General features: G+C 50.1%; 1 protein-coding gene across 2 annotated transcripts in view; it reads left to right on the top strand.

The window, feature by feature from the left end:
* The window catches only part of LOC140391547 (Krueppel-like factor 12), a 298,301-nt gene that overhangs the window by 256,269 nt on the left and 16,013 nt on the right, over window positions 1-26,019 (top strand). For both annotated transcript variants that reach the window (XM_072476148.1, XM_072476147.1), the window contains one exon: window positions 12,977-13,134. In XM_072476148.1, the coding sequence (XP_072332249.1) occupies window positions 12,977-13,134 (158 nt within the window). The remainder of the gene's footprint in view (window positions 1-12,976; window positions 13,135-26,019) is intronic.

The following is a 26,019-nucleotide window of genomic DNA, read 5'->3' as shown; positions in this document are numbered from 1 at the left end:
GTGAGATGAGAAACCATTGTTGGAGAAGTCCTGGCTCCATTCAAATAGGTACAAATTGGGACCAAGTGAGAGCAAATCTCACTGGCCTGGGTGACGGCAGAAAATGAATCAGAGGAAGGATGGAATGGTGGCACCACATCAAATGTTGCAGGATGATCAAGGCCAATGCACCTCATGGAATCATAGAATCCCTACAGTGCAGAAGGAGGCTATTTGACCCATTGAGTCTGCACTGACCCTCTGAAAGAGCACCCTAGGTAGGCCCACTCCCCCACCCTATCCCAGTAACCACACCAAATCTACACATCTTTGGACACTAAGGGACACTTTAGCATGGCCATTGCTGGTCTTGTTCTTCATCACGAACCAGCTGTCCAGCCAACTGGGTAAACCGGCCCCGTCCTGGTTCTGTAAAGCAGTGGTGCTAACCACTGTGTCACCGTGCTGCCCCCCACCTTAGATATAGTGGGCGGGATTCTCCCCTACCGGCGCTGTAGAGTGGCGTGAACCACTCCTGCGCGGGCCGCCTGGAAGTTGCGGAATGCTCCGCACCTTCAGGGGCTAGGCCGGGGCGGCAGGGCTGGCGGCGCGCCAACCAGCGCCGAAGGGCCTCCGCCGGCCAGCGCGGGGTGGTGCATGCGTGGGAGCGCCAGCGTGTGCTGGCGTGATCCCAGCGCACGCGCAGGGGGGTTCTTCTCCGCGCCGGCCATGGTGGATCGCTACACCGGCCGGCGGGAAGGGAAAGAGTGCCCCCACGGCACAGGCCCGCGGATCAGTGGGCCCCAATCGCAGGCCAGGCCACCGTGGGGGCACCCCACGGGGCCAGATCCCCCTGCTGTTTCAGTCAGTGTCGTGTGGCAGTGGTGGAGTCCGATTGGAGAGATTCAAACATGGACTTGCAGGGAGAATGAGCGCTGGAGATAACATCACGTTCAAGAGGGAAGGGACGTTGGAATTGGAGCGGTCGTTTGCAAGGATTGAGGGGTTTAGAGTTTTTTCCTTTTAAGGGAGAGAGGTTTAAATGTGCGAGGGGCATAGTGAACTCCTTTGAACCAGTTGAGCTCGCATGGGGGCCAGGAAACAAAGATATCCAATTAGCGGTTTAATAGGAGTGGGGTGAGTAGAATGCAATACGTCAGGAGGTTATTCTGAATCTATATAAAACACCAGCTCACTCCACCTGGAGTAATGTGTTCAATTCCCGGCACCACACTTCAGGAAGGATGCAAAGATTGTGCAGAAAACTAATACATCACTGGTCAAGTCCTTTCTGATTGCAACATATGTCACGGCAACTAATGCACTGCATTTGCTTTTTCATTGGCTGTGACGAGTTTTCCACCTTCCTGCAGACTGGAAAAATTCACTTGTCCTTTGCAAGTGACTGGGAACCACGGCTTTTATCATCTCGGGTTGCATTTCTATTTTAAACCACAAGATGGCAGGGGTTACCAGCATTACGTTCCTTGTCACAAAACTGAGTCTCCCTGCAGGCAGAAACTTTGCAGATGGGGATGAATGTAATATTCCCCTTCCTGGAACTGCCAACAACAGATGAACACTGACAATGCAATGATAGACACTGGACCAAGTCTGTATACTATTGTAAATAGCACATGACTTTAAGTCTGCTGTCGATTTGAAAGTTATATTTTCATATTGTTTAATTTGCGCCTTTGGCAGACACTACTTGCAGGACTCTGGGCAAAGAGAAGGGACTGATTGCACAGTCCTTTCAAAGAAATGATGCAGGCACAATGGCCTCCTTTATTTTGTATTCTGATCTATGATTCTATGAATAATCGTCCGTCAACGCCAGCAGCGAACATGTCTGGATGGATTAGAAAAGAGGTTCTTAATTTAGACCTCAGGAGCTGGTTTCAGCATGACCACAGAATGTGGCACTTTCAGGATTATGCACAATTACTGACAGATTTTTAAAAATGAATGGGACCTTTTTTAAATGGCGGCGGGGTGGTTAGCACTGCTGCCTCACAGCGCCAGGGACCCGGGTTCAATTCCGCCCTTGGGTGACTGTGTGGAGACTGCACATTTTCCCCATCTCTTCGTGGGTTTCCTCCCGGTGCTCCAGTTTCCTCCTACAGTCCAAATATGTGCAAGTTAGGTGGATTGGCAGTGCTAAATTGCCTCTTAGTCTCCAAAGATTTAGGTTAGATGGGGTTACAGGGATAGAGTGGGGGAGTGGCCTAGGTAGGGTGCTCTTTTAGAGGGTCGGTGCAGACTCAATGGGCCGAATGGCCTCCTTCTGCACTGTCGTGATTCTGTGGATTGGTAGATCCCAGAGGATCTGTCCAATTAAGGCCACATCGATTAGCACATAGACAAATGGAGAGGTCTACGTGTCTCGGAAAGTCAAATATGTTTCATTGGGAACCTTCTGCTCCCCAAAGTGCCGTTTGGACTTTAGCCATACAGATCACAGGACAATCGCAGCAAAAAAGGAAACTGAGTAACAAGAGTTGTGAGCAACCTCAATTTGCCTTGGGGCAGCACGGTGGCGCAGTGGGTTAGCACTGCTGCCTCACGGCGCCGAGGTCCCAGATTCGATCCCGGCCCTGGGTCACAGTCCGTGTGGAGTTTGCACATTCTCCCCGCGTCTGCGTGGGTTTCGCCCCCGCAACCCAAAGATGTGCAGGTCAGGTGGATTGGCCACGCTAAATTGCCCCTTAATTGGAAAAAATTAATTGGGTACTCTAAATGTTTTTTTTTTAAGTTGTCTTTAACCCTGTTGATATTTCGAAGGAGGATCAATAGTTTCCCCACCTTCTCAGAATCACAGAATAATACAGTGCAGAAGAGGTCATTTGGCCCATCGGGGCTACACCGACGCAAGAAATTCGCCTGACCTAGTTCCAGAACATTCCGTATTTCCATTACCAGCCTCAGCAAGGTTATTTTAAAATGTTAACGCCATCGCCGCTGGTCATTTCGAATCATTGAAGAAATTAAGTTATCGCAACCAGGAAAATCTGAGCCTTTTTAAAATGAAAATTAGCGAAGGTCAACTTGGCTGAATCTTTTCTGGCCTCGGCCTTGACATCACTCATTAAACCGAGGCCTCGGTTGACCACGCAGGTGGATGCAAGAGAATATAAGTTGTGTGTGTAAAGAAAAAGCCACTTAAAATGCAACCCCAGGCCTGATCAACATGGGAATTACTCAATTAGTTCCACACTGCCCAAGCCTAGTAATGTCAAAATATGCAACTTTTTGTTTATTGACTGTTCCGACACTTGACGTAAACAAAAATATTTGCCAGTTTGTCCGCAAACATAATTTTGTAGTTGGCGGACAGACAGTGGCGTCATTTTTTTTGTACTTGACTATACCTCGCCCATGAAAAGACAAGAGGACTATCCGAAAAGGCAGGTAGCTGAATCACACCTTTAATTCACCGCGCTCCATCCAAATTAAAAATAAATCGTGCAAATAAATAGCATTCAAAAATATTTTAAGGAGAGCCTCACAATGGAGCAGCTGTTCCATCGGGCAAATCCTATCTTTGCCAGCCCTCAACAGGTTCCGGGTTTTTTTTCCAGTCCCCTGACCCAAAGGTTTCAGTCGATGCTGCAGTTGCCAAGGGGCTCACATCTAGGATTTGAACCCCAGCCATCGCCGCCTCTCTCGCCTCGTCCTACGGGAGGTTCCTTGAAACCTACTGTGACCAAACTTTTGATCACCCGTTCTGACATCTGCTTCTGTGGCCCGGTTGCCAACGTTTGCTTGATGGCCACTGAACTGAAGCGCCCGGGTCAGCGTTTCACCACACTGAAGGCGTGGCAGCACGGTAGCCTTGTGGATAGCACAATTGCTTCACAGCTCCAGGGTCCCAGGTTCGATTCCGGCTTGGGTCACTGTCTGTGCGGAGTCTGCACATCCTCCCCATGTGTGCGTGGGTTTCCTCCGGGTGCTCCGGTTTCCTCCCACAGACCAAAGATGTGCAGGTTAGGTGGATTGGCCATAATAAATTGCCCTTAGTGTCCAAAATTGCCCTTAGTGTTGGGTGGGGTTACTGGGTTATGGGGATAGGGTGGAGGTGTTGACCTTGGGTAGGGTGTTCTTTCCAAGAGTCGGTGCAGACTCGATGGGCCGAATGGCCTCCTTCTGCACTGTAAATTCTATGATAATCTATGATATAAATGCAGTGCGTTTGGCGTTGTCAATCAGCGGCGCCACCTTATTTGTGAATCTGCACTGCTGTTGGCAGCATGGTGATATGAATGTCACATTGAGCGTAAACCTCGGGGTGCTTCGGGTAACAGGGATGGTGTCACATTGTAAGCAGGCCCACTAGCACAGCAGCCCACCACTTCTTTGCATTTTGCATTGGCCTTCTGAAGGAATATCTGCAGGTATTCCCAATGCACGCGTGCGAGAGGCATCTCTTTATTTACCGGATCTACAGCAGTCCCGATTTGCCACACAAGAGCGCCTTGAATTCAGTGTACACAGAGCCCTCAGTTCGTGCACATGTTGAGCGATTTCCTGCGACTGCTCAGCATAGAATGTTACAGCACAGGAGGAGTAATCAAACTCTCATTGGCTCTTAAAAACAGCTATTCACACCCCTGCTCATTCCCGATAGCCGTGCAAATTCTTCCCCTTCCAGTTTTAATCCAATTCCCTTCTGAAAATTACTACTGAAATCTGCTTCCACCACTTTTCCAGGCAATGCATAACAACGCGCTGCATTAAAATATTCTCATCGACACCCCCCACACCACTCACTTCCTTTGCCAATTGCCTTAATCTGTGTCCTCTGGTTACTAAACTACGTGCCGCTGGAAACAGTTCTTCTTCATTTACTCTACCAGGACTGTCTGTCATTTTGAATGCCTCTATTACATCTAGTCTGAACCTTCGTCACTTCCAGGAGAAATGCCTAAACTACCCCAGGTAAATGAAGTCCCGCCTCAGTCTATTCTTTTACATTATGTGGGCGTTGCTGGTTTGCACAGTTTTCATTACCCATGAATAATTGCCCTCGAGAAGGTGATGGTGAACTGCATTTTTGAACCGCTGCTGTCCTTCTGGTGTAGGCACCATAAGACCATAAAACATAGTTGCTGAAGTTGGTTGTTCGGCCCATCGAGTCTGTTCCGCTATTCAATGAGATAATGACTGATCTGATATGATAATCCTCAACTCCGCTTTCCCACATTATCTCCATAATCCTCGAGTCTACCCCAGCCTTGAACAAACTTAACGAGCCAACCTCTAGAGCTCTCTGCGGAAAGAATTCCACAGGATCATTACCTCCTGGCGGAAGAAATTCATCCTCATCTCTGTCTTAAATGGGCGACCCTTTACTCTGAGTTTACGCCCTCTGGTGCTCGACTCTCCCAGAGTGCTGTTAGAAAGGGAGTTCCTGGTTATGTTGCAGGAGACGCATTTGAAACTGATAGACCAGGTCAGACTACGCAAAGGATGGGTGGGGCAGGTGTTTCATTCGGGGTTAGACGCAAAGAACAGGGGGGTGGCTATATTAGTGGGGAAACGGGTACTGTTTGAGGCAAAGACCACAGTGGCAGATAGCGGGGGTAGATACGTGATGGTGAGTGGCAGATTGCAAGGGGAGGCGGTGGTTCTAGTGAACGTATATGCCCCGAACTGGGACGATGCCAATTTTATGAGGCGAATGTTGGGACGTATCCCGGACCTAGAGGCGGGAAAGTTGGTAATGGGGGGAGACTTTAATACGGTGCTGGACCCAGGGCTGGACAGATCGAGGTCCAGGACCGGGAGGAGGCCGGCTGCAGCTAGGGTGCTCAAGGACTTTATGGAGCAGATGGGAGGAGTAGACCCCTGGAGATTTAGCAGGCCTAGGAGTAAGGAGTTCTCGTTTTTCTCCTATGTCCATAAAGTATATTCACGGATAGACTTTTTTGTATTGGGAAGGGCGCTGATCCCGAAGGTGACAAGGACGGAGTACACGGCAATAGCTATCTTGGACCACGCTCCACATTGGGTGGACCTGGAGATAGGGGAGGAAAAAGAACAGCACCCGCCCTGGAGAATGGACATGGGACTATTGGCAGATGAGGGGATATGTTTAAGGGTGAGGGGGTGTATTGAAAGGTACTTGGAGCTTAACGACAATGGGGAGGTTCAGGTGGGAGTGGTCTGGGAGGCGTTGAAGGCAGTGGTTAGAGGGGAGCAGATATCTATTAGGGTACATAAAGGAAAGCAGGAGGGTAGGGAAAGGGAGCGGTTGCTGAAGGAACTTTTGAGGGTGGACAGACAATATGCGGAGGCACCGGAGGAGGGACTGTACAGGGAAAGGCAAAGGCTACATGTAGAATTTGACTTGTTGACTACGGGTAATGCAGAGGCACAATGGAGGAAGGCACAAGGTGTACAGTGTGAATATGGGGAGAAGGCGAGCCGGTTGTTGGCCCACCAACTGAGGAAGAGGGGAGCAGTGAGGGAGATTGGGGGGGTGAGAGACGAGGAGGGAGAGATGGAGCGGGGAGCGGAGAGAGTAAATGGGGTGTTGAAGGTATTCTACGAAAGATTATATAAAGCTCAGCCCCCGGAAGGGAAGGAGACAATGATGTGCTTTCTGGATCAGCTGGAATTCCCTAAGGTGGAGGAGCAGGAGAGGGCGGGACTGGGAGCACAGATTGAGATGGAGGAGGTAGTGAAAGGGATTGGGAGCATGCAGGCGGGGAAGGCCCCGGGACCAGATGGATTCCCGGTGGAATTTTATAGGAAGTATATGGACTTGCTGGCCCCACTACTGACGAGAACCTTTAATGAGGCTAGGGAAAGGGGGCAGTTGCCCCCGACTATGTCAGAGGCAAAGATATCGCTCCTCCTAAAGAAGGAAAAAGACCCGCTGCAATGCGGGTCCTATAGGCCCATTTCTCTTTTAAATGTGGATGCTAAGATTCTGGCCAAGGTAATGGCGACGAGGATAGAGGACTGTGTCCCGGGGGTGGTACATGAGGACCAGACTGGGTTTGTGAAGGGGAGACAGCTGAACACGAACATACGGAGGTTGCTAGGGGTAATGATGATGCCCCCGCCAGAGGGGGAAGCGGAGATAGTGGTGGCGATGGATGCCGAGAAAGCATTTGATAGAGTGGAGTGGGAGTATCTGTGGGAGGTGCTGAGGAGATTTGGCTTCGGAGATGGATATATCGGATGGGTACAGCTGCTGTATAGGGCACCGATGGCGAGTGTGGTTACGAATGGACGGGGGTCTGATTATTTCCGGCTTTACAGAGGGACGAGGCAGGGATGTCCCCTGTCTCCGTTATTGTTTGCACTGGCGATTGAGCCCCTGGCCATGGCACTGAGGGGTTCCAGGAAGTGGAGGGGAGTGTTTAGGGGAGGAGAAGAACACCGGGTATCTCTGTATGGGGATGATTTGTTGCTGTATGTGGCGGACCCGGTGGAGGGGATGCCAGAGATAATGCGGATACTTAGGGAGTTTGGGGATTTTTCGGGGTATAAATTGAACATGGGGAAAAGTGAGTTGTTTGTGGTGCATCCAGGGGAGCAGAGCAGGGAAATAGAGGATTTACCGCTGAGGAAGGTAACAAGAGACTTCCGATACTTGGGGATTCAGATAGCCAAGAATTGGGGAACCTTGCACCGGCTTAATTTAACACGATTGGTGGAACAGATGGAGGAGGATTTCAAGAGATGGGACATGGTGTCCCTGTCACTGGCAGGTAGGGTGCAGGTGGTTAAAATGGTGGTTCTCCCGAGATTCCTCTTTGTGTTTCAGTGCCTCCCGGTGATGGTCACGAAGGCTTTTTTTAAGAGAATTGAGAAAAGCATTATGAGTTTTGTGTGGGCCGGGAAGACCCCGAGAGCGAGGAGGGGGTTCTTGCAGCGTAGTAGGGATGGGGGGGGGGGGGGGGGGGGAGGTTGGCACTACCGAGCCTAAATGATTATTACTGGGCCGCCAATATTTCAATGGTGTGTAAGTGGATGGGAGAAGGGGAGGGAGCGGCGTGGAAGAGATTGGAGAGGGCGTCCTGCAAGGGGACCAGTTTACAAGCAATGGTGACGGCACCGTTGCCGTTTTCACCGAAGAAATTCACTACAAGCCCGGTGGTGGTGGCAACATTAAAAATTTGGGGGCAGTGGAGACGGCATGGGGGAAGGACGGGAGCCTCGATGCGGTCCCCGATAAGAAATAACCATAGGTTTGTTCCGGGGAGAATGGATGGGGGATTTGGAGCATGGCAAAGAGCTGGGGTAGGACAATTGAGAGATCTGTTCGTAGATGGGACGTTTGCGAGTCTGGGAGCGCTGACGGAAAAATATGGGTTGCCCCAAAGGAATGCATTTCGGTATATGCAACTGAGGGCTTTTGCAAGGCAACAGGTGAGGGAATTCCTGCAGCTCCCGACGCAGGAGGTGCAGGATAGAGTGATCTCAGAGACATGGGTGGGGGATGGTAGGGTGTCGGACATATACAGGGAAATGAGGGACGAGGGGGAGATCATGGTAGATGAGCTGAAAGGGAAATGGGAAGAAGAGCTGGGGGAGGAGATTGAGGAGGGGCTGTGGGCTGATGCCCTACGTAGGGTAAACTCGTCGTCCTCGTGTGCCAGGCTAAGCCTGATACAATTCAAGGTTCTACACAGGGCGCATATGACTGGAGCACGGCTTAGTAAATTTTTCGGGGTAGAGGATAGGTGTGGGAGATGCTCGAGAAGCCCAGCGAATCACACCCACATGTTCTGGTCATGTCCGGCATTACAGGGGTTCTGGGTGGGGGTGGCGAAGGTGCTTTCGAAGGTAGTGGGGGTCCGGGTCGAACCAAGCTGGGGGTTGGCCATATTCGGGGTTGCAGAAGAGCCGGGAGTACAGGAGGCGAGAGAGGCTGATGTTTTGGCCTTTGCGTTCCTAGTAGCCCGCCGCAGGATATTGCTTATGTGGAAGGAAGCCAAACCCCCGGGGGTGGAGACCTGGATAAACGACATGGCAGGGTTTATAAAGTTAGAACGGATCAAGTTCGTATTAAGGGGTTCGGCTCAAGGGTTCACCAGGCGGTGGCAACCGGTCGTCAACTACCTCACAGAACGATAGAGGGAATGAAAAGAAAGAAAGACAACAGCAGCAACCCAGGGGGGATGGGGGGTGGGGGGGGGGTGTAGGGGGGGTGGGGGGGGCGGGGGGGGGGGGATGAGGGGGCGGGGGGGGGGAGGATCCGGGCGGGCTCTTAGGGATGTCATTGTATATGTATAGACATTTGCTATAGGTAATGTATATTGGACTGTTGGATTGTATTTTTGGAGAGTAACTATTTTTGACCAGGCAATTGCCATTTAGTTTTGTTTTTGTTTCTGTTTATATATTATTTATTTACTTGTTTAAAACTGGCCACTGTTATTTATATTGCTTTATTGTTGTTTAAAAGAAAAACCATGTACTGTTATGTTTGGCCAAAATACCTTGAATAAAATATATTTTTTAAAAAAAGAAAGGGAGTTCCAGGATTTTGACCCAACAACAATAAAGAAGCGATGATATTGTTCCATGTCAGGATGGTGAGTGACTTGCAGGGTAACTTGCAGGTGGAAGTGTTCCCATGCATCTGTTGCCCTTTACATTCTAGGTGGTTGAGTTTGTGGGTTTGGACGATGCTGTCAGTGGTGCCTTGGTGAGTTTTTGCAGTGCACCTCGTAGATGGGACACACTGCTGCTGCTGTGCATCGGTGGTGGAGGGAGTGAATGTTGAGGGCTGCAGATGGGCTGCCAGTCAAGCGGGCTGCTTTGTCCTGGATGGTGTTTGTTTACAATGGCCCTTCATGGTTGGCAGTGTAGAGTCAGTCTAACGGTTTGGCCACTCTCAGGCTCCCAGGATAGGTACGGTGCAATGCAGCAAAGTGCTCTGCCAGCAAACAGTTAACAGACGACAATGACTAATATACTGATTACTGGCATTTTCAAGAAACCAGTTAACGCAAATTCTGACGGAGAACACAAACATAAACTCAACAACCTTTGTTCCTCTTCTCTCAAAGTCAGTAAGGAAATGAGTTTTGTAGATAGCAGGAGGAAGCAGGGATTCCTTGTGGACTGCGCAATTCTATCTGTATTATTCTACTCTGAACGCCATTGAACCACTATAGCAAAATGGCAGAGTCTGATATTCCGCCTTGCCCAACAGCGCATACACGTCCTTCCAATGGTGGGGCGGGGGGTGTGGGCAATAAGTCATGAGGTACTGAAACTGCAGGTCACTTAGATACATCCACCCCAATCCATGGAGGAATTGTGCCTAATCATCAGCATCACCGTAGATAAATTTATCTCAAGGTTTATCTCAATCATAATTAGGGCCTAAAACTGTGCGGCACGGTGGTGTAGTGGTTAGCACTGCTGCCTACAGTCCTGAGGACCCGGATTAGATCCCAGCCCCGGGTGCCTGCCTGTGTGGAGTTTGCACATTCTCCCCCTGTCTGCGTGGGTCTCACAACCCAAAAAGATGTGCAGGTTAGGCGGATTGGCCACGCTAAATTGCCCCTTAATTGGAAAAAAGATTTATTTAAAAAAATAAAATAATTAGGGTTTAAAATAAACAAATTTCGGTCACCTGACCTTCCATTCTGCCCCATCCCTCTCTCCAGCTGTATAATCCATTGCATTTCTACCTCTCTTCAGCTCCGGTGGAGAGTCGTACGGACTCGAAAGGTTACCTCTGTTTCACTCTCCACAGATGCTGCGAGACCTGCTGAGCTTATCCAGCATTTTCTGTTTTTCATAACCAGCTACTCATCAGCTCCAATGAGGTGGACACCCTGGTGATTGATTGGGAGTGGAGCTCTTCACTCTCTTCACGTTGCAAACCTCACACAATCTGTGACGATTTAAATCCAGGGATGGATTTGGGGGCATGATTTATTTGCACTGGAATATGTTTGAGTACATTCTAATACACTGGGCATCTCAGCAATCTGGTTCAAACTGCACTCAGGGTTTTGTACAGTGAGCTAATATCTTGCTGAATGAACCAAGGTCATTCAGACTACATTTTACAACCCAATGCTTATCATGTCAGTGTGCAGATAATAAAATAAAGGCTTAAGGGTACACTCCAGTGTTTTATCAGTCGTGCGAAGGACAATATCAGTATTGTTTCCATTTGACAGCAATTAATCAAATCTACTTGTGTCAATATTTTCCTTTCACAGTCAGTTGCGAACAGTGTTCCTGGCAAACCTGTCTTATTTTTGGGTGTGCATTACACAAACTGCAAATACAACTGGTTGTTTCTGTGCACTTTGAGAACTCTAATTGAGTTACACAGTTTCTGAAATCACGTACTGACGGGAATAATTTTGCCAGCTATTCTTCTCCAGCCGCTTTATATTTCAATGAGGCGGCTGCAATAATTTGTTGAGGCTCGGCTATGTGCTTTGATGGTTGATGCAGCGATTCATGAATCGGAGTTAAGAGGTTGGCGACTGAAGATTCCTGTCTTGCGAACAGTTGCTGAGGGGCACGAGGGATGAATTTGATCCTTGGCAATGGACACGAAGGTTGACGTGAAGCTCCAAACCGGCAGAAGCTTCACTCAGGACCAAGCGAGTTGAGATGATTTAAATTGCAACAATTGGAACGTCTTGACTTTGGGGGAACACTACCAGAAAGGGGATTCCTCGGTGAGGAATTCCAAGACATCTGCGGTGGAAATTTGCTCAGGACTCTCCCGTTACTTGGGCAGATGTTCTATGGAAACTCCAGCATTCATGGAGCTTCCAGGGGCGGCACGATGGCCCAGTGGTTAGCACTGCTGCCTCACGGCGCTGAGGGCCCGGGTTCAATCCCGGCACCGGGTCGCTGCCCGTGTGGAGTTTGCACATTCTCCCCGTGCCTGCATGGATCTCACCCTGCAGTAGATGGATTGGCCACGCTAAATTGCCCCTTAATTGGGAAAAAGTAATTGGGTACTCTAAATTTAGAATAAATTCATGGAGCATTTTCTGAGCATACGGTGGTGAAGTGGGACAAGCTTGGAGGAAAAATCTTCTTCGTTGCCAAACTTTTGTTTCCCCCTCAACAACTCAGATCTCAATAAGGCGCCGTTATCTTCCAAACTCCAAGACCTCTGAAGAGGCCTCCTCGCCCACCTGCTGAAAGCATTTCCTTTTTCAGTGCGCAGGTGAATTACATTGACAGCATGTACCAGGTGGCCACATTCTGAATGTTTGTGAGACACTACCAAGCTCTTACAATTGGCCTCCTTCCTGGTGTGAGTGGTGGAAGGAATTAGCACGTGGTGTTGTCATACCGGCCACGAGAATCACACAAAATAGACCGGATTTTCCAGCTGGTCCCGCCGATAAGATCTTTCAGTCCCGCCAATTGCGAACCCCCCCCCCCCTCCAAGCCGTGGGCTCCCTGGTGACTGAGGGTGCCAACAATGGGAAATCCCACTATGAAGGGGGTGGGGGGGGGGAAGCAGGGAGGTGGCACAAACGCCCAGGGATGGGTGATTTTTATCTGCCTTTCTCCCAATTCCCATCAGGCTTGGAAATCAGGAGGGTGGAGACGAGACTGTGGTGGAATTTCGGAAACCAAAACGCTGCGTCGGGCAGGTGAATAAATTGGCAAGTTACTGTTGTGGTACTTCAGTTATAATTCTCAGCTGCCAATGGGTGTCACGCACTTTGGAGTGTTACAGGCAAACAAGACGAGATAGGAAAAGATAGAACCATTTGGGGAAAAAAGCAACAAATATGAAATATATAAGATATTTAAGAAATTACCTTGTCATTAAGTAAATTGAAAGAACTTTGGAAAAAAATAATCTAATATTTGCTTTATTGCCTGAAACAGGAATTTTCGTCTGTTATTGGCTGGATTATCTGGCTAGAAGTCTTGTTTGACTCCCATCATCTCATGTTGATCTCCCATCGTATTGACAGGAGGTCATGTGACAATCAGTTCGGGTCTGTACTTATCATATGGTCATTGTGTCCTTTTCCAGTTCGGATTCGCCGTTCAGTATTGAGGGTACAAGACTACAGCGAAGATCTGAGTCCCCTGACTCGAAGAAACGACGCATACACAGGTGTGATTTTGAGGGCTGCAACAAGGTGTACACAAAAAGCTCTCACTTGAAAGCGCACAGGAGGACGCATACAGGTAGGAGGCTACAGCAGCTCGCTTTGATACAAGGTTTTGAACAAGGAAGGTGTTCCAAATGGAAGTAAGGGAACAGAACTACACCATGGCCGGGAAATATTAAGTCAAATGACCATAAGGTTTGTTGAAAAGGTGCATCTTTAAGGCCAGGGAGAAATGGGAAGGTTGACATTCGGAGGTCGACGTTGTAGAGTTGATGTTGCATTGCTTTTAGGCCAAAGGGACAGGTGCAACACAGCAAATGTCGGATACCATAACATAAAGGAGAAGAGAACTAGAAGGAAAGAAGGAAAGAAAGATCGATTTTTTAAATATTAATTCATTCTTTCATGAAAAGTTTATTTATTTAAAATCAACTTCCATCGCAGCCAAGGACAAAATTGAGGTAAGTTTTACAATCAAATCGTTTTTCCAAGTAAAATACTAAAATACAAAAATGAAAGGGCAGATTGAAATAATGTATTGATTATTAAATTAGGGTCTTTATGTTATCAGGTTCAAAGTTCAAAGTCATTAGAGTTTATTCATTGCGCGGGAGAGATATGACATTGGACTGTTCTTAAACCGGTATTTTCACATCTTAATTCAGTTATTGTTTTGAGTTCTGTAGCTGGTCGCCTCTGCGAGATCGGTAACGAGTAGTAGAGTTCAAAGTTCAGCAGTGATCTTGTGAATGAATGGCCGCATTGACTGCACCTGTGCTCAAGTGACTCCAGACCACAGTTGTGTAAAGAATCTGAGTAACACTTTCAAATCTTCTTTTAAATTATGCTTCCCCCGCCCCTCACTGCTTCCATCAAGGTTTTGCTTACACCTCTCCCTTCAAGTTTCCTTTGTTTTGGGAGTCCTTGTTCATGATTCTCTTAAGGTTAATGTGCAGGTTCAGTCGGCAGTTAGGAAGGCAAATGCAATGTTAGCATTCATGTCGATAGGGCTAGAATACAAGACCATGGATGTACTTCTAAGGCTGTACAAAGCTCTGGTCAGACCCCATTTGGAGTATTGTGAGCAGTTTTGGGCCCCGTATCTAAGGAAGGATGTGCTGGCCTTGGAAAGGGTCCAGAGGAGGTTCAGAAAAATGGGGCGGGATTCTCCCCTACCCGGCGGGGCGGGGGGTCCCGGCGGGATGGAGTGGCGTGAACCACTCCGGCGTCGGGCCGCCCCAAAGGTGCGGATTTCTCCGCACCATTAGGGGCCAAGCCCTCACCTCTAGGCCCACGCTGGAGTGGTTGCCATCCCGCTGGCTGGTGTGGAAGGCCTTTGGTGCCACGCCAGCCGGGAAGTCCGAGCATGCGCGGGAGCGCCAGCGGCTGCTGACGTCATCCCCGCGCATGCGCAGGGAGGGTCACCTACGGGTCGGCCATCGCAGAGACCTACAGCGCCGACACGTAGTAAAAGAGTGCCCCCGCGGCACAGGCCTGCCCGCGGATCGGTGGGTCCCGATTGCGGGCCAGGCCACTGTGGGGGAACCCCCCCGGGGCCAGATCGCCCCCAGGATCCCGGAGCCCGCTCGCGCCGCCTGGTCCCGCCGGTAAGGGAGGTGGTTTAATTCACGCCGACGGGACCCGGCAGGGGGTCGGAGAATCCCGCCCCTGATCCCTGGAATGAACAGCTTGTCGTATGAGGAACGGTTGAGGACTCTGGGTCTGTAGTCGTTGGAGTTTAGAAGGATGAGGGGGGATCTTATTGAAACTTACAGGATGCTGCGAGGCCTGGATAGAGTGGACGAAGAGAGGATGTTTCCACTTGTAGGAAAAACTAGAACCAGAGGACACCATCTCAGACTAAAGGGACGATCCTTTAAAACAGAGATGAGGAGGAATTTCTTCAGCCAGAGGGTGATGAATCTGTGGAACTCTTTGCCGCAGAAGGCTTTGGAGGCCAAATCACTGAGTGCCTTTAGACAGAGATAGATAGGTTCTTGGTTAATAAAGGAATCAGGGGTTATGGGGAGAAGGAAATATCAGCCATGATTGAATGTTGGAGCAGACTTGATGGGCCGAGTGGCCTAATTCTGCTTCTATGTCTCATGGTCGTATGGTTTTAAAGGCTTTTCCACAAACTTCGAGGTCCAGCCACCGATTTCCACAATCATTTCAAACAATGTCTCCCAAACTGTAGTGATTTCTCACAAACCTTCGTGCTACTGCAGATATCTTTCTGGCTTCTCACGATCCAATGCCTTTTCAAATCTCTGTGACTTTATTGAACGGTAATCTAGTTGGGTTCCCTGTTTCCTCTGTTCCGTTAACTCTAGGCTTCTTGGAAACTTCTCTTCGTTTCTCTAGTTTCCTTAACTAGCTGGGCTTTAGATTTCCGGCATCTGTTTTTTTGACCATTACTCCACAGAAAGTTGTTTCTTCTAACAAGGCTGAGAGAGAGAGATGTTCCCTCTTTAGCCTTCTAAAACCAACTGCTTCTAGCGGAGCTGCGGGAGCTGCTTTCTCTCTCACTCCCTTTCTTCAAGGGCAATCCAATTAACGGAACTAAAACTTAAAAGCTTCTCAACCGTACAAGGCCTCAGTTGCTAAGCAACTACTGCTGATGTATTTACTCTTCGCACCATAGCCCTCTCTAAGCACAATAGAATCACAGTTGGAATTTGTCCAGCATGAATCTAACTATTGGTTTTACCCTTCCAGGCACAGAAATATTAAATTAAACCCACTGAAAACTATACCTTATTTCTAATGTTTACTAATACAAATATAAATTCCTTAAAACTACCTTTTTTTCTTAACAATACACTGTGGTCCCAGGGTGGGGTGTATTGTGCCTGCAGCTGTGAAGCCAAGACAAAGCAAAGGAAGTCTTCAACACAGCTGCCATTTTAAACGTTCTAGTGCCAGGGTACCATATAAGGACATAAAGATAAGTGAAATATCAAATTCCTTGTAAAATTGACAAACCGATCCCAGCATTTATCCAGCTCCTCCTTCAACAACCTTGATCCCTACTTACTGTTGTTCTTGGTGGGCTCGCCTACTCCAACAACAACTTATATTTATATGGCGTCCATAGTTAACCGCCCCAAGGCACTTCACGGGTGCATTATAAAACAAAGTACAACACCGGGCTACATAACGAAATATAAAGTCAGATAACCAAAAACGTTTTGACATAAGACATAGGAGCAGGAGGAGACCATTCAGCCCCTCTGGCCTGCTCTGTTATTCGATAAGGTCATGGCCAATCTGGTTGTGCATCAACTCCACTTTGCCATCAGTACCCGCCCACCAGCACCTCAGTTCCACCCCACCCCCCAATCCCATAACCCTTGAGATGATTGTAGGGAGGGATTTCCAGAGCTTGGAGTCTCAGCGACTGACGGCACAGCCATCGATGGTGGGGCAATTGTCATGGGGGATTAGAGGAGCGCAGGTTTCCCAGGCGATTTGACTGATTGATTGATTGACTTATTGTCACATGTACCGAGGTACAGTGAAAAGCATTTTTCTGCGGCCAAGGGAACGTACACAGTACGTACATAGTGGACACAAAGAATAATCGACAAAGTACATCGCCAATGATTGGTTACAGTGCGGAACAAGGGCCAAACAAAGCAAATACATGAGCAAGAGCAGCATAGGTGCGGGGCTGGAGGAGACGACAGAGATCGGGAAGGGGAATGTCCACGGAGGAATTCGATAACACAGATGAGAATTTTAAAATCAAGGCGCTGCCTGATCGCGCGCCAATGTAGTTCAGCGGGGACAGGGGTGATAGGGGAAAGGGGCATGCAGCAAGTTAAGACAGGGGCAGCAGACCTTTGGGTTACCTCTTGCTGTGCACAACATAGCTGCCGCCCTTACCAGTCTGACAGTAGTCACTGCCCGTCGGAATTGCAGATGAAGCGCTCCAAGATGATTAAGAGATTTTTTAAAAGGGACAGCACGGTGGCACAGTGGTTAGTACTACTGCCTCACGGCGGCGAGGTCCCAGGTTCGATCCCGGCCCTGGGTCACTGTCCGTGTGGAGTTTGCACGTTCTCCCCGTGTTTGTGTGGGTTTCGCCCCCACAACCCAAAAGATGTGCGGGTTAGGTGGATTGGCCACGCTAAATTGTCCCATTAATTGGAAAAGTTGAACTGGGTTCTATAAATTTATTTTTTAAAAAGAGACATTTTAAGATATATAAAATGAAAGGATTTTCCTTTTGTCTATTATTGCATGTAGCAGTGACACAGCAGAGCAACAGCAGGTGGCGGTGTTGCTTTATGACAGGGTGCCGTAGTGTTGAGACGTTTCTCTAGCTACCCTGCAACATCAGCCCACATTCAGCACCACATGTTCTTCCAACACAAGCAGGGTGTACAAAACTCCTCAAACTTGCAGTTAAGTGCTGAGCGAAAGCTAGAGAGGAGCTAAGAATCATACAGTCTGCCGAAAACCCTCAAAATTAGCCTTCGAAGTTGCACGGAAAATGATCTGCTGGTAAAAGCTAAACTATCCCAAAGTCCTGTTGAATAAATAGGTCTGACATTTAGATAGATCTACTTAACATCAACACTAAAATTATATTACCTGCAAATAGATATTACTGCACCACTACACTGCATACACTCCAGTTCAATTCATGGACATACAAAGATTGAAGTTAAATTAAAGGCTTGATTATGAATTTCTTTTATGCACATCAAATGACAAAAACAATTACAGTCGTGACTGTAAAGTTCGGCCACTGCAGAAATATGCTGAGTGTGACAATCAAATGCTATAGGCTGCATCAGGATAAAATGCAGGTGGCCTTATCATTTAGAGCGGCACGGTAGCACAGTGGTTAGCACTGTTGCTTCCTCCACGGTCCCAGGTTCGATTCCCAGCTTGGAATTACTGTCTGTGTGGAGTCTGCACATTCCCCCTGTGTCTGTGTGGGCTTCCTCCGGGTGCTCTGTTTTATCATAGAATTTATAGAATTTACAGTGCAGAAGGAGGCCATTCGGCCCATCGAGTCTGCACCGGCTCTTTGAAAGAGTACCCTACCCAAGCCCACACCTCCATCCTATCCCCAGAACCCAGTAACCCGACCCAACACTAAGGGCAATTTTGGACACTCAGGGACAATTTAGCCAATCCACCTAACCTGCACATCTTTGGACTGTGGGGGGAAACCAGAGCACCCGGAGGAAACCCACGCACACACGGGGAGAACGTGCAGACTCCGCACAGACAGTGACCCAAGCCGGGAATCGAACCTGGGACCCTGTAGCTGTGAAGCAGTTGTGCTAACCACCATGCTACCGTGCTGCCCCCACAAGTCCCGAAAGATGTGCTTGTTAGGTGCATTGGACAATCTGAAATCCCTCTCCGTGTACCTGAACAGGCGTCGGAGTGTGGCGACTGGGGTATTTTCACAGTAACTTCATTGCAGTGTTAATGTAAGCCTACTTGTGACAATAAAGGTTATTATATATTTAGGACCTGGTTTTGGGGGGAAAAAACAAGAGGCCTTATTAAATTCAGAAAGTTTAAAAAGACAATCCACCACAGCACTGATGAAGACAAAGGATAGAGTAGGGACAGTTCTGATTCAATCACTGGGCTGTATTGATTCGGGCATTGTCAGCAGCCTCGAGGGTGGCTATGGAAGGAGCGGCGGGGGCGTGGAACGCAGCACTGAATTGCGCACCCACTCCTGTAGTTCGGAAGATCAGCCAGTGGCCTACGCCTAAAACCTATCGATTCAACCTGTGGTCATAATCTAAGGGGACGCAAGAAGCATGGAAGTAACTTGCTGCAGTAGGGACGAATTGGCTACTGCAAAAACATCACACCAGTGTACTAATCATTGTCATAATATACACAAGTATATCATGGTGCAGACACACACTGAGGGACACACAGTGGGACCAATCGACACACACAACACCGCAGCCAATCACCAGTTAGAGCACACGCACTATAAAGCCAGGGGGCATCAGAGTTCCCGCTCATTCGAGTAGCAGCTAGCTAGGAACACAGAGCTCTCAGCCTGCAACACAGACATTCACCATGTGCTGAGTGCATCAACTGGTTAGGACAAGGCAAAGGCCTTTAGTTAAAGCTGGTATCGTATTTACCCACAGTTCAAGTATGTTTAAATAGTTAACCTTGTAATAAAATAGTGTTGCACTACTTCAAGTGTTGGTGACCTGTATATGATCCAGAACACCCAACACATCATGATACCAGGAGTGGTTGCATACTAGCACTTCTTAGACCTACCTGCAAGTGATCTGCCTTCCGCCAGCATTCCGTCATCCTGCAACATGGACAACATCAGGCCGCCGCCGCCGCTCCGCATCGCCGGCAACCTCGGGGCCAACTGGAAGATTTTCAAACAGCACTTCCAGCTCTTCCTCGAAGCCACGGACAGGGAGGGCGCCTCGGACACCAGAAAGATTGCTCTTCTCCTCTCCACGGCCGGGGTCCATGCCATCCATATTTTCAACTCTCTCACCTTTGCAGATGACGAAGACAAGACGAAATTCAAGACGGTTCTCCTCAAATTTGACAGTCACTGCAGCGGAGAGGTGAATGAACGTTTTGAGCGCTACGTGCTCCAGCAGCGTTTGCAGGGTAAGGACGAATCTTTTCAGTCCTTTCTAACGCACCTCCGCATCCTTGCGCAATCTTGCAGCTACGGGCCCACCTCCGACTCCATGATACGCAACCAGATCGTTTGCGGTGTTCAGTCGGACCCCCTACGTCAGCAGCTCCTCAAAGTAAAGCAGCTCACCCTAGCGACCGCCATCACGACCTGTGTCCTACATGAAAATGCCCCCAGCCGGTACTCCCCATATACAAGCGGCTGAAACGGCACGGCAAGGTCCCCACAAAGCGAAATGGGTCCAAGTGATTGAGCACCTCCAGGGCCTCAGCCTGGATGAGGGCGGCCATTTCACGCACTTTTTGCGGACTCCCGTGCTTGTACGCACCAAACAAGAGGACGGCGACGTGGAGGAACGTAATGCGCAGACGCGTACCATGCATGACCGCACCGCACATGCGCGGTGGCGCAGCGAACGTGCTGACGTCACGATGTGCGGCAACTTTGGCTCCGCCCACTTAAAGCGGCAATGCCCCGCAAAATCTCGACAATGCCTACGACGTGGAAGACTTGAAAATGAAATGAAATGAAAATCGCTTATGGTCACAAGTAGGCTTCAAATGAAGTTACTGTGAAAAGCCCCTAGTCGCCACATTCCGACGCCTGTTCAGGGAGGCTGTTACAGGAATTGAACCGTGCTGCTGGACTGCCTTGGGCTGCTTTCAAAGCCAGCGATTTAGCCCTGTGCTAAACAGCCGCTGAAACTTGGCCACTATGCTGCCTGCTGTCGAGCAGCTCAGCCTTCCAATTCATATCGCTTCAGCCAGCCTCGCAGGAATGTTCGGGCAATTCAACCCACGGTCACAGAGTCCAATTCCGACCTCCCGCACAGCAGTGACACCGAGGATCCGAAGGCGCCTTTTCGAATTGGTGTCGTAACGAAAAGCAGGCTGTCCCCGAAGCAAAGACACCAGCCGCTGTTGGTATACAGCATCGATCCAGACGATGAGTGGTGTGCCACCCTGACGGTCAACCGGTCCCAAATACGATTCCGCCTGGACACTGGTGCCTCCGCCAATCTCATGGCGTGGTCTGCTTTCCAAAGCCTTTGTGTCAAACCAACCATTCTTCCATCGGCCTGCCAGCTATTGGACTACAATGGCAACATCATTCCTGCTACCGGCTCGTGCCAACTCGAAGTGACGCACAAGTCACAAAAAGCCATCCTTCCTTTCGAGATCGTGGGCTCCTCGAAGGACTCTCTGCTTGGCGCACAGGCGTGCAAGCTGCTAAACCTCGTTCAAAGAGTTCACTCTCTCTCTCTCTCCTGATGACGACGTCTTTGAAGGCATGGGCACCCTCCCATATACTTACAAGATCCTACTCAAACAGGACGCCACGCCTGTGGTGCATGCACCTCGCAGAGTCCCAGCACCCCTCAAGGACCGCCTCAAGCAGCAGCTGCAGCAGCTGCAGGACCTCCAGGACCAAGGAGTGATCTCCAGAGTAACGGAACCAACCGACTGGGTCAGTTCCATGGTGTGCGTAAAACAGCCTTCCGGCGAGCTCAGAATCTGCATTGATCCAAAGGATCTGAATCGCAACATAATGAGGGAGCATTACCCAATCCCCAAGCGCAAAGAAATCACATGCGAGATGGCTCGGGCCAAGCTCTTCACCAAACTTGATGCCTCAAAAGGATTCTGTCAAATTCAACTAGACAGATCCAGCAGGAAACTGTGTACCCTTAATACCCGTTTGGGATCATATCGGCGTCAGAAGTGTTCCACAGGATCATGGAACAAATGATGAAGGGCATTGAGGGTGTGCGCGTCTATGTTGACAACATCATAATTTGGTCCACCACCCCGCAGGAGCATGTCAGTCGCCTCCAGCGCGTGTTCAAGCACATACTGGAGCAGGGCCTACGCCTTAACTGAGCCAAATGTTCCTTCGGTCAGACGGAATTCAAGTTCCTAGGGGACCACATCTCCCAATTGGGTGTGCGGCCGGATGCGAACAAGGTGGCTGCCATCACAGCCATGAAAATGCCAGAAGACAAGAAGGCGGTCCTCCGATTTCTGGGCATGGTCAACTTCCGAGGGAAGTTCATCCCTAACCTTGCTTCTCATACCACAGCTCTCAAGAACCTGGTCAGGAAGACGACAGACTTCCAATGGCCTCCTGCCCACGAGAGCGAATGGAGAGAACTTAAAACCAAACTTACCACGGCCCCGGTATTGGCCTTTTTTGATCCAGCGAAAGAGACAAATAGTTCGACCAATGCCAGCCAATCTGGCATTGGGGCAGTGCTCCTGCAACGCGATGAGGCCTCATCATGGGCCCCCGTTGCATATGCGTCACCCGCCATGACCGCCACGGAACAGCTATACGCGCAGATAGAAAATGAGTGCCTGGGCCTTTTGACCAGTGTCGGCAAGTTTCATGATTGTGTGTACGGCCATCCCCAATTCACCGTCGAGACCGACCATCGCCTGCTGGTCAATATAATACAAAAAGACTTGAACGACATGATGCCTCGCCTCCAGCACATTCTGCTCAAACTCCGGCGATACGACTTCCAGCTCGTATACACCCCGGGCAAAGACCTGATCATAGCCGACGCTCTGTCCAGGGCAGTCAACACCCCGTGTGGCCCAGCGGGATTCGTCTGCCAGGTTGACGTCCATGTGGCCTTCGTGGCCTCCAACCTACCGGCCACGGATGAACGCCTCGTCCAGATTCGTCGCGAGACTGCGGCTGACCCCCTGCTACAGAGTGTCATGCGCCACCTAACAGACGGGTGGCTCAAGGGCCAATGCCCGCAGTTCTACAACATCAGAGACGATCTGGCGGTAGTTGATGGTGTCCTCCTGAAGCTGGACCGCATTGTTATCCTGCACAGCATGCGCCAGCTTGTCTTGGAACAGCTACACGAGGGCCATCTTGGCGTGGAGAAGTGCCGCCGATGGGCCCGAGAGGCAGTGTACTGGCCCGGCATCAATGACGACATCGCCAACACAGTGCTCAACTGCCCCACCTGTCAGCGGTTCCAGCCGGCCCAACCACGTGAGACCCTACGGCCCCATGAGTTGGTCATGTCCCCTTGGTCCAAGGGTCGGCATCGACCTGTTGCACGCGCTGGGCAGGGACTATGTTCTGATTGTAGACTATTTTTCAAACTACCCGGAGGTGTTACGTTTGCACGACATCACATTGTCTGCAGTCATCCGTGCCTGTAAGGACACCTTTGCTCGTCACAGCATCCCACTCACTGTGATGTCGGACAATGGCCCCTGCTTCGCAAGCCAGGAATGGTGCAACTTTGCCAGGAGGTACAACTTTGTGCATGTGACATCCAGTCCCCTGTACCCCCAATCCAATGGCAAAGCGGAGAAGGGCGTCCACATAGTCAAACGGCTCCTCTGCAAGGCTGCCGATGCAGGATCCGACTTCTACCTCGCCCTGCTGGCCTATCGCTCGACCCCACTGTCCACTGGCCTGTCGCCAGCCCAGCTGCTCATGGGTCGCACCCTGAGGACGACGGTGCCGTCCATTCACGTCCCAGACCTTGACCACGTTCCGGTCCTTCAACGAATGTAACTGTGTCGTGCACAGCACAAGGCGGCTCATGACTCCCGTGCAGCTGATCTCCCTGCTCTGGCTCCAGATGACAACGTCCGCATCCATCTTCCGGATGGTGGCTGGTCTGCAATTGCTGTGGTTCTTCGGCAAGTGGCTCCCCGCTCGTTCCTGGTTCGTCTACCGGATGGTTCCATTCTGCGCCGTTATCAACGTGCCCTTCTATTCGTTCCGCGCTCGCTACGTGATCCTCCGCCAGTGCCACACCCTCCTGGTGTCCCTGACCTGGACTATGTGGAGATTCCGGTTACTGCATCCTCCTCACTCTGACGCAGTCCAGCCCGCTCCTCAGCCAGTGGCTCCTGACCCACCCTTGAGGCGGTCAACCAGAATTCTCCCACCTCAGAGACTTAATTTGTGACCTTTGTGCACTAATGGACTCTTTGGTCTGTTCTGTTCTTCCGTTTAGTCGTTCAAGTGGTTTGTATGTAGTGTTCATCTCTTTATTTGTGTGTCACACTGTTTTTTCTGCACCAGGCCCTTCCCATGTAAATAGCTTAGTTTTATGTACATAGTCCTGTAAATATTTTGCGCACACGTAGTCAGGAACATTCACCACACACTATTTATTGTCATGCAGGCACATTTTTTTATATAAAAGGGGGATGTCATAATATACACCAGTATATCATGGTGCAGACACACACTGATGGACACACAGTGGGACCAATCAACATACACAACACCGCAGCCAATCACCAGTAAGAGCACACGCACTATAAAGATAGGGGACATCAGAGTTCCCGTTCATTCAAGTAGCAGCTAGCTAGGAGCACAGAGCTCTCAGCCTGCAACACAGACATTCACCATGTGCTGAGTGCATCAACTGGTTAGGACAAGGCAAAGGTCTTTAGTTAAAGCTGGTATCGTATTTCCCCACAGTTCAAGTATGTTTAAATAGTTAACCTTTTAATAAAATAGTGTTGCACTACTTCAAGTGTTGGTGACCTGTATGTGATCCAGAACACCCAACACATCAATCATCACCTTCAGGAGTTGAAAACGAAGAATGGAAATAAGGAAGGGAAGTGCGTGAAATGAAAATGCAATGTCTCATGACTCCCAATTTTTGACATACCTGAGGCTTCAACAGGGGACTATGCATTCCATTGCTATGTCCTTGCCACTACTGTGGCCTCTACCACACTTTTGCATTGGCTTGAGCATGAAGGAGGGGTTCTGGGAGCTGAAGCGAATGTTGCTAATCCTCCTGGACTGCTCTGGAGTAACCAGGATTCAAAAGTAACCCCAAGGACATTGCTGCAAGCCAGCCAGTGCATACAGAACATAGAACAGTACAGCACAGTACAGGCCCTTTGGCCCAAAGAAAATCTGAGGGGCGTCCTAAACAACAGTAGCGTTTATCACTTCATTTGAGCACTTTTCGTTTTTTTTATTCCCGTAAATATTGGACTGTTTGTTCCAATTGGGGAATAAAAATCTGAATCATTCCAATTGGTAGAGTAAGGCGGTGGGCCAGAACGATGGACACGTCAGTTGGCCAATGGTGGTGTTTTGTGGGCGGGGCAGTCAGAGGAGAGCGGTCATAAGATCAACCCTCCAGGAATGCACTCAAATAGAGTTGGAACCTCGCATGAGACTGACAACTGGAATATGGCCATGATACTGCCTCAGAAATACACAAGGTGATGGTCCACAATCTGACACTTTGTAGTAAATTGAAAATTGGTTTTCTGAACTCATTGTGAACATATGAACAGGGAGCAGGAGGGGACCATTCAGCCCCTCGATCCTGCTCTGCCATTTAATAAGATCATGGCTGGTCTGATAACCTCAAATCTGCATCCCGCCTAACCGCCGATAACCTATCGCCCTCTTGCTCACCAAGAATATATCCACCTCTGCCTTAAAAAGATTCAAAGACTCTGCTTCCACCGTCTTTCCAGGAGAGAGTTCCAAAGAGTCTCGACCCTCTGACTGAAACAAATTCACCTCACCTCCCTTCAAAATGGGCGACCCCTTAAATAGTGACTGAGTTCATGGGCGAGATTCTCCGACCCCCCGCCGGGTCGGAGAATCGCCGGGGGCTGGCGTGAATCCCGCCCCCGCCGGTTGCCGAATTCTCCAGCACCGGATATTCGGCGGGGGGCGGGAATCGCGCCGTGCCGTTTGGCGGCCCCCCCCGCGCGATTCTCCGGCCCAGATGGGCCGAAGTCCCGCTGCTAAAATGCCTGTCCCGCCGGCGTAGATTAATCCACCTACCTTACCGGCGGGACAAGGTGGCGCGGGCGGGCTCCGGGGTCCTGGGGGGGGGGGCGCGGGCGATCTGGCCCCGGGGGGTGCCCCCACGGTGGCCTGGCCCGCGATCGGGGCCCACCGATCCGCGGGCGGGCCTGTGTCGTGGGGGCACTCTTTTCCTTCCGCCTTCGCCACGGTCTCCACCATGGCGGAGGCGGAAGAGACTCCCTCCACTGCGCATGCGCGGGAATGCCGTCAGCGGCCACTAACGCTCCCGCGCATGCGCCGCCCGGAGATGTCATTTCCGCGCCAGCTGGCGGGGCACCAAAGGCCTTTTCTGCCAGCTGGCGGGGCGGAAATTCATCCGGCGTGGGCCTAGCCCCTTAAGGTTGGGGCTCGGCCCCCCAAGATGCGGAGCATTCCGCACCTTTGGGGCGGCGCGATGCCCGACTGATTTGCGCCGTTTTGGGCGCCAGTCGGCGGACATCGCGCCGATACCGGAGAATTTCACCCCAT

Source organism: Scyliorhinus torazame, chromosome 15 (genome assembly GCF_047496885.1).
Source record: "Scyliorhinus torazame isolate Kashiwa2021f chromosome 15, sScyTor2.1, whole genome shotgun sequence".
NCBI lineage: Eukaryota > Metazoa > Chordata > Chondrichthyes > Carcharhiniformes > Scyliorhinidae > Scyliorhinus > Scyliorhinus torazame.
The sequence above is the reverse complement of the archived record's forward strand: the minus strand, read 5'-3'. Positions and strand labels throughout refer to the sequence as shown.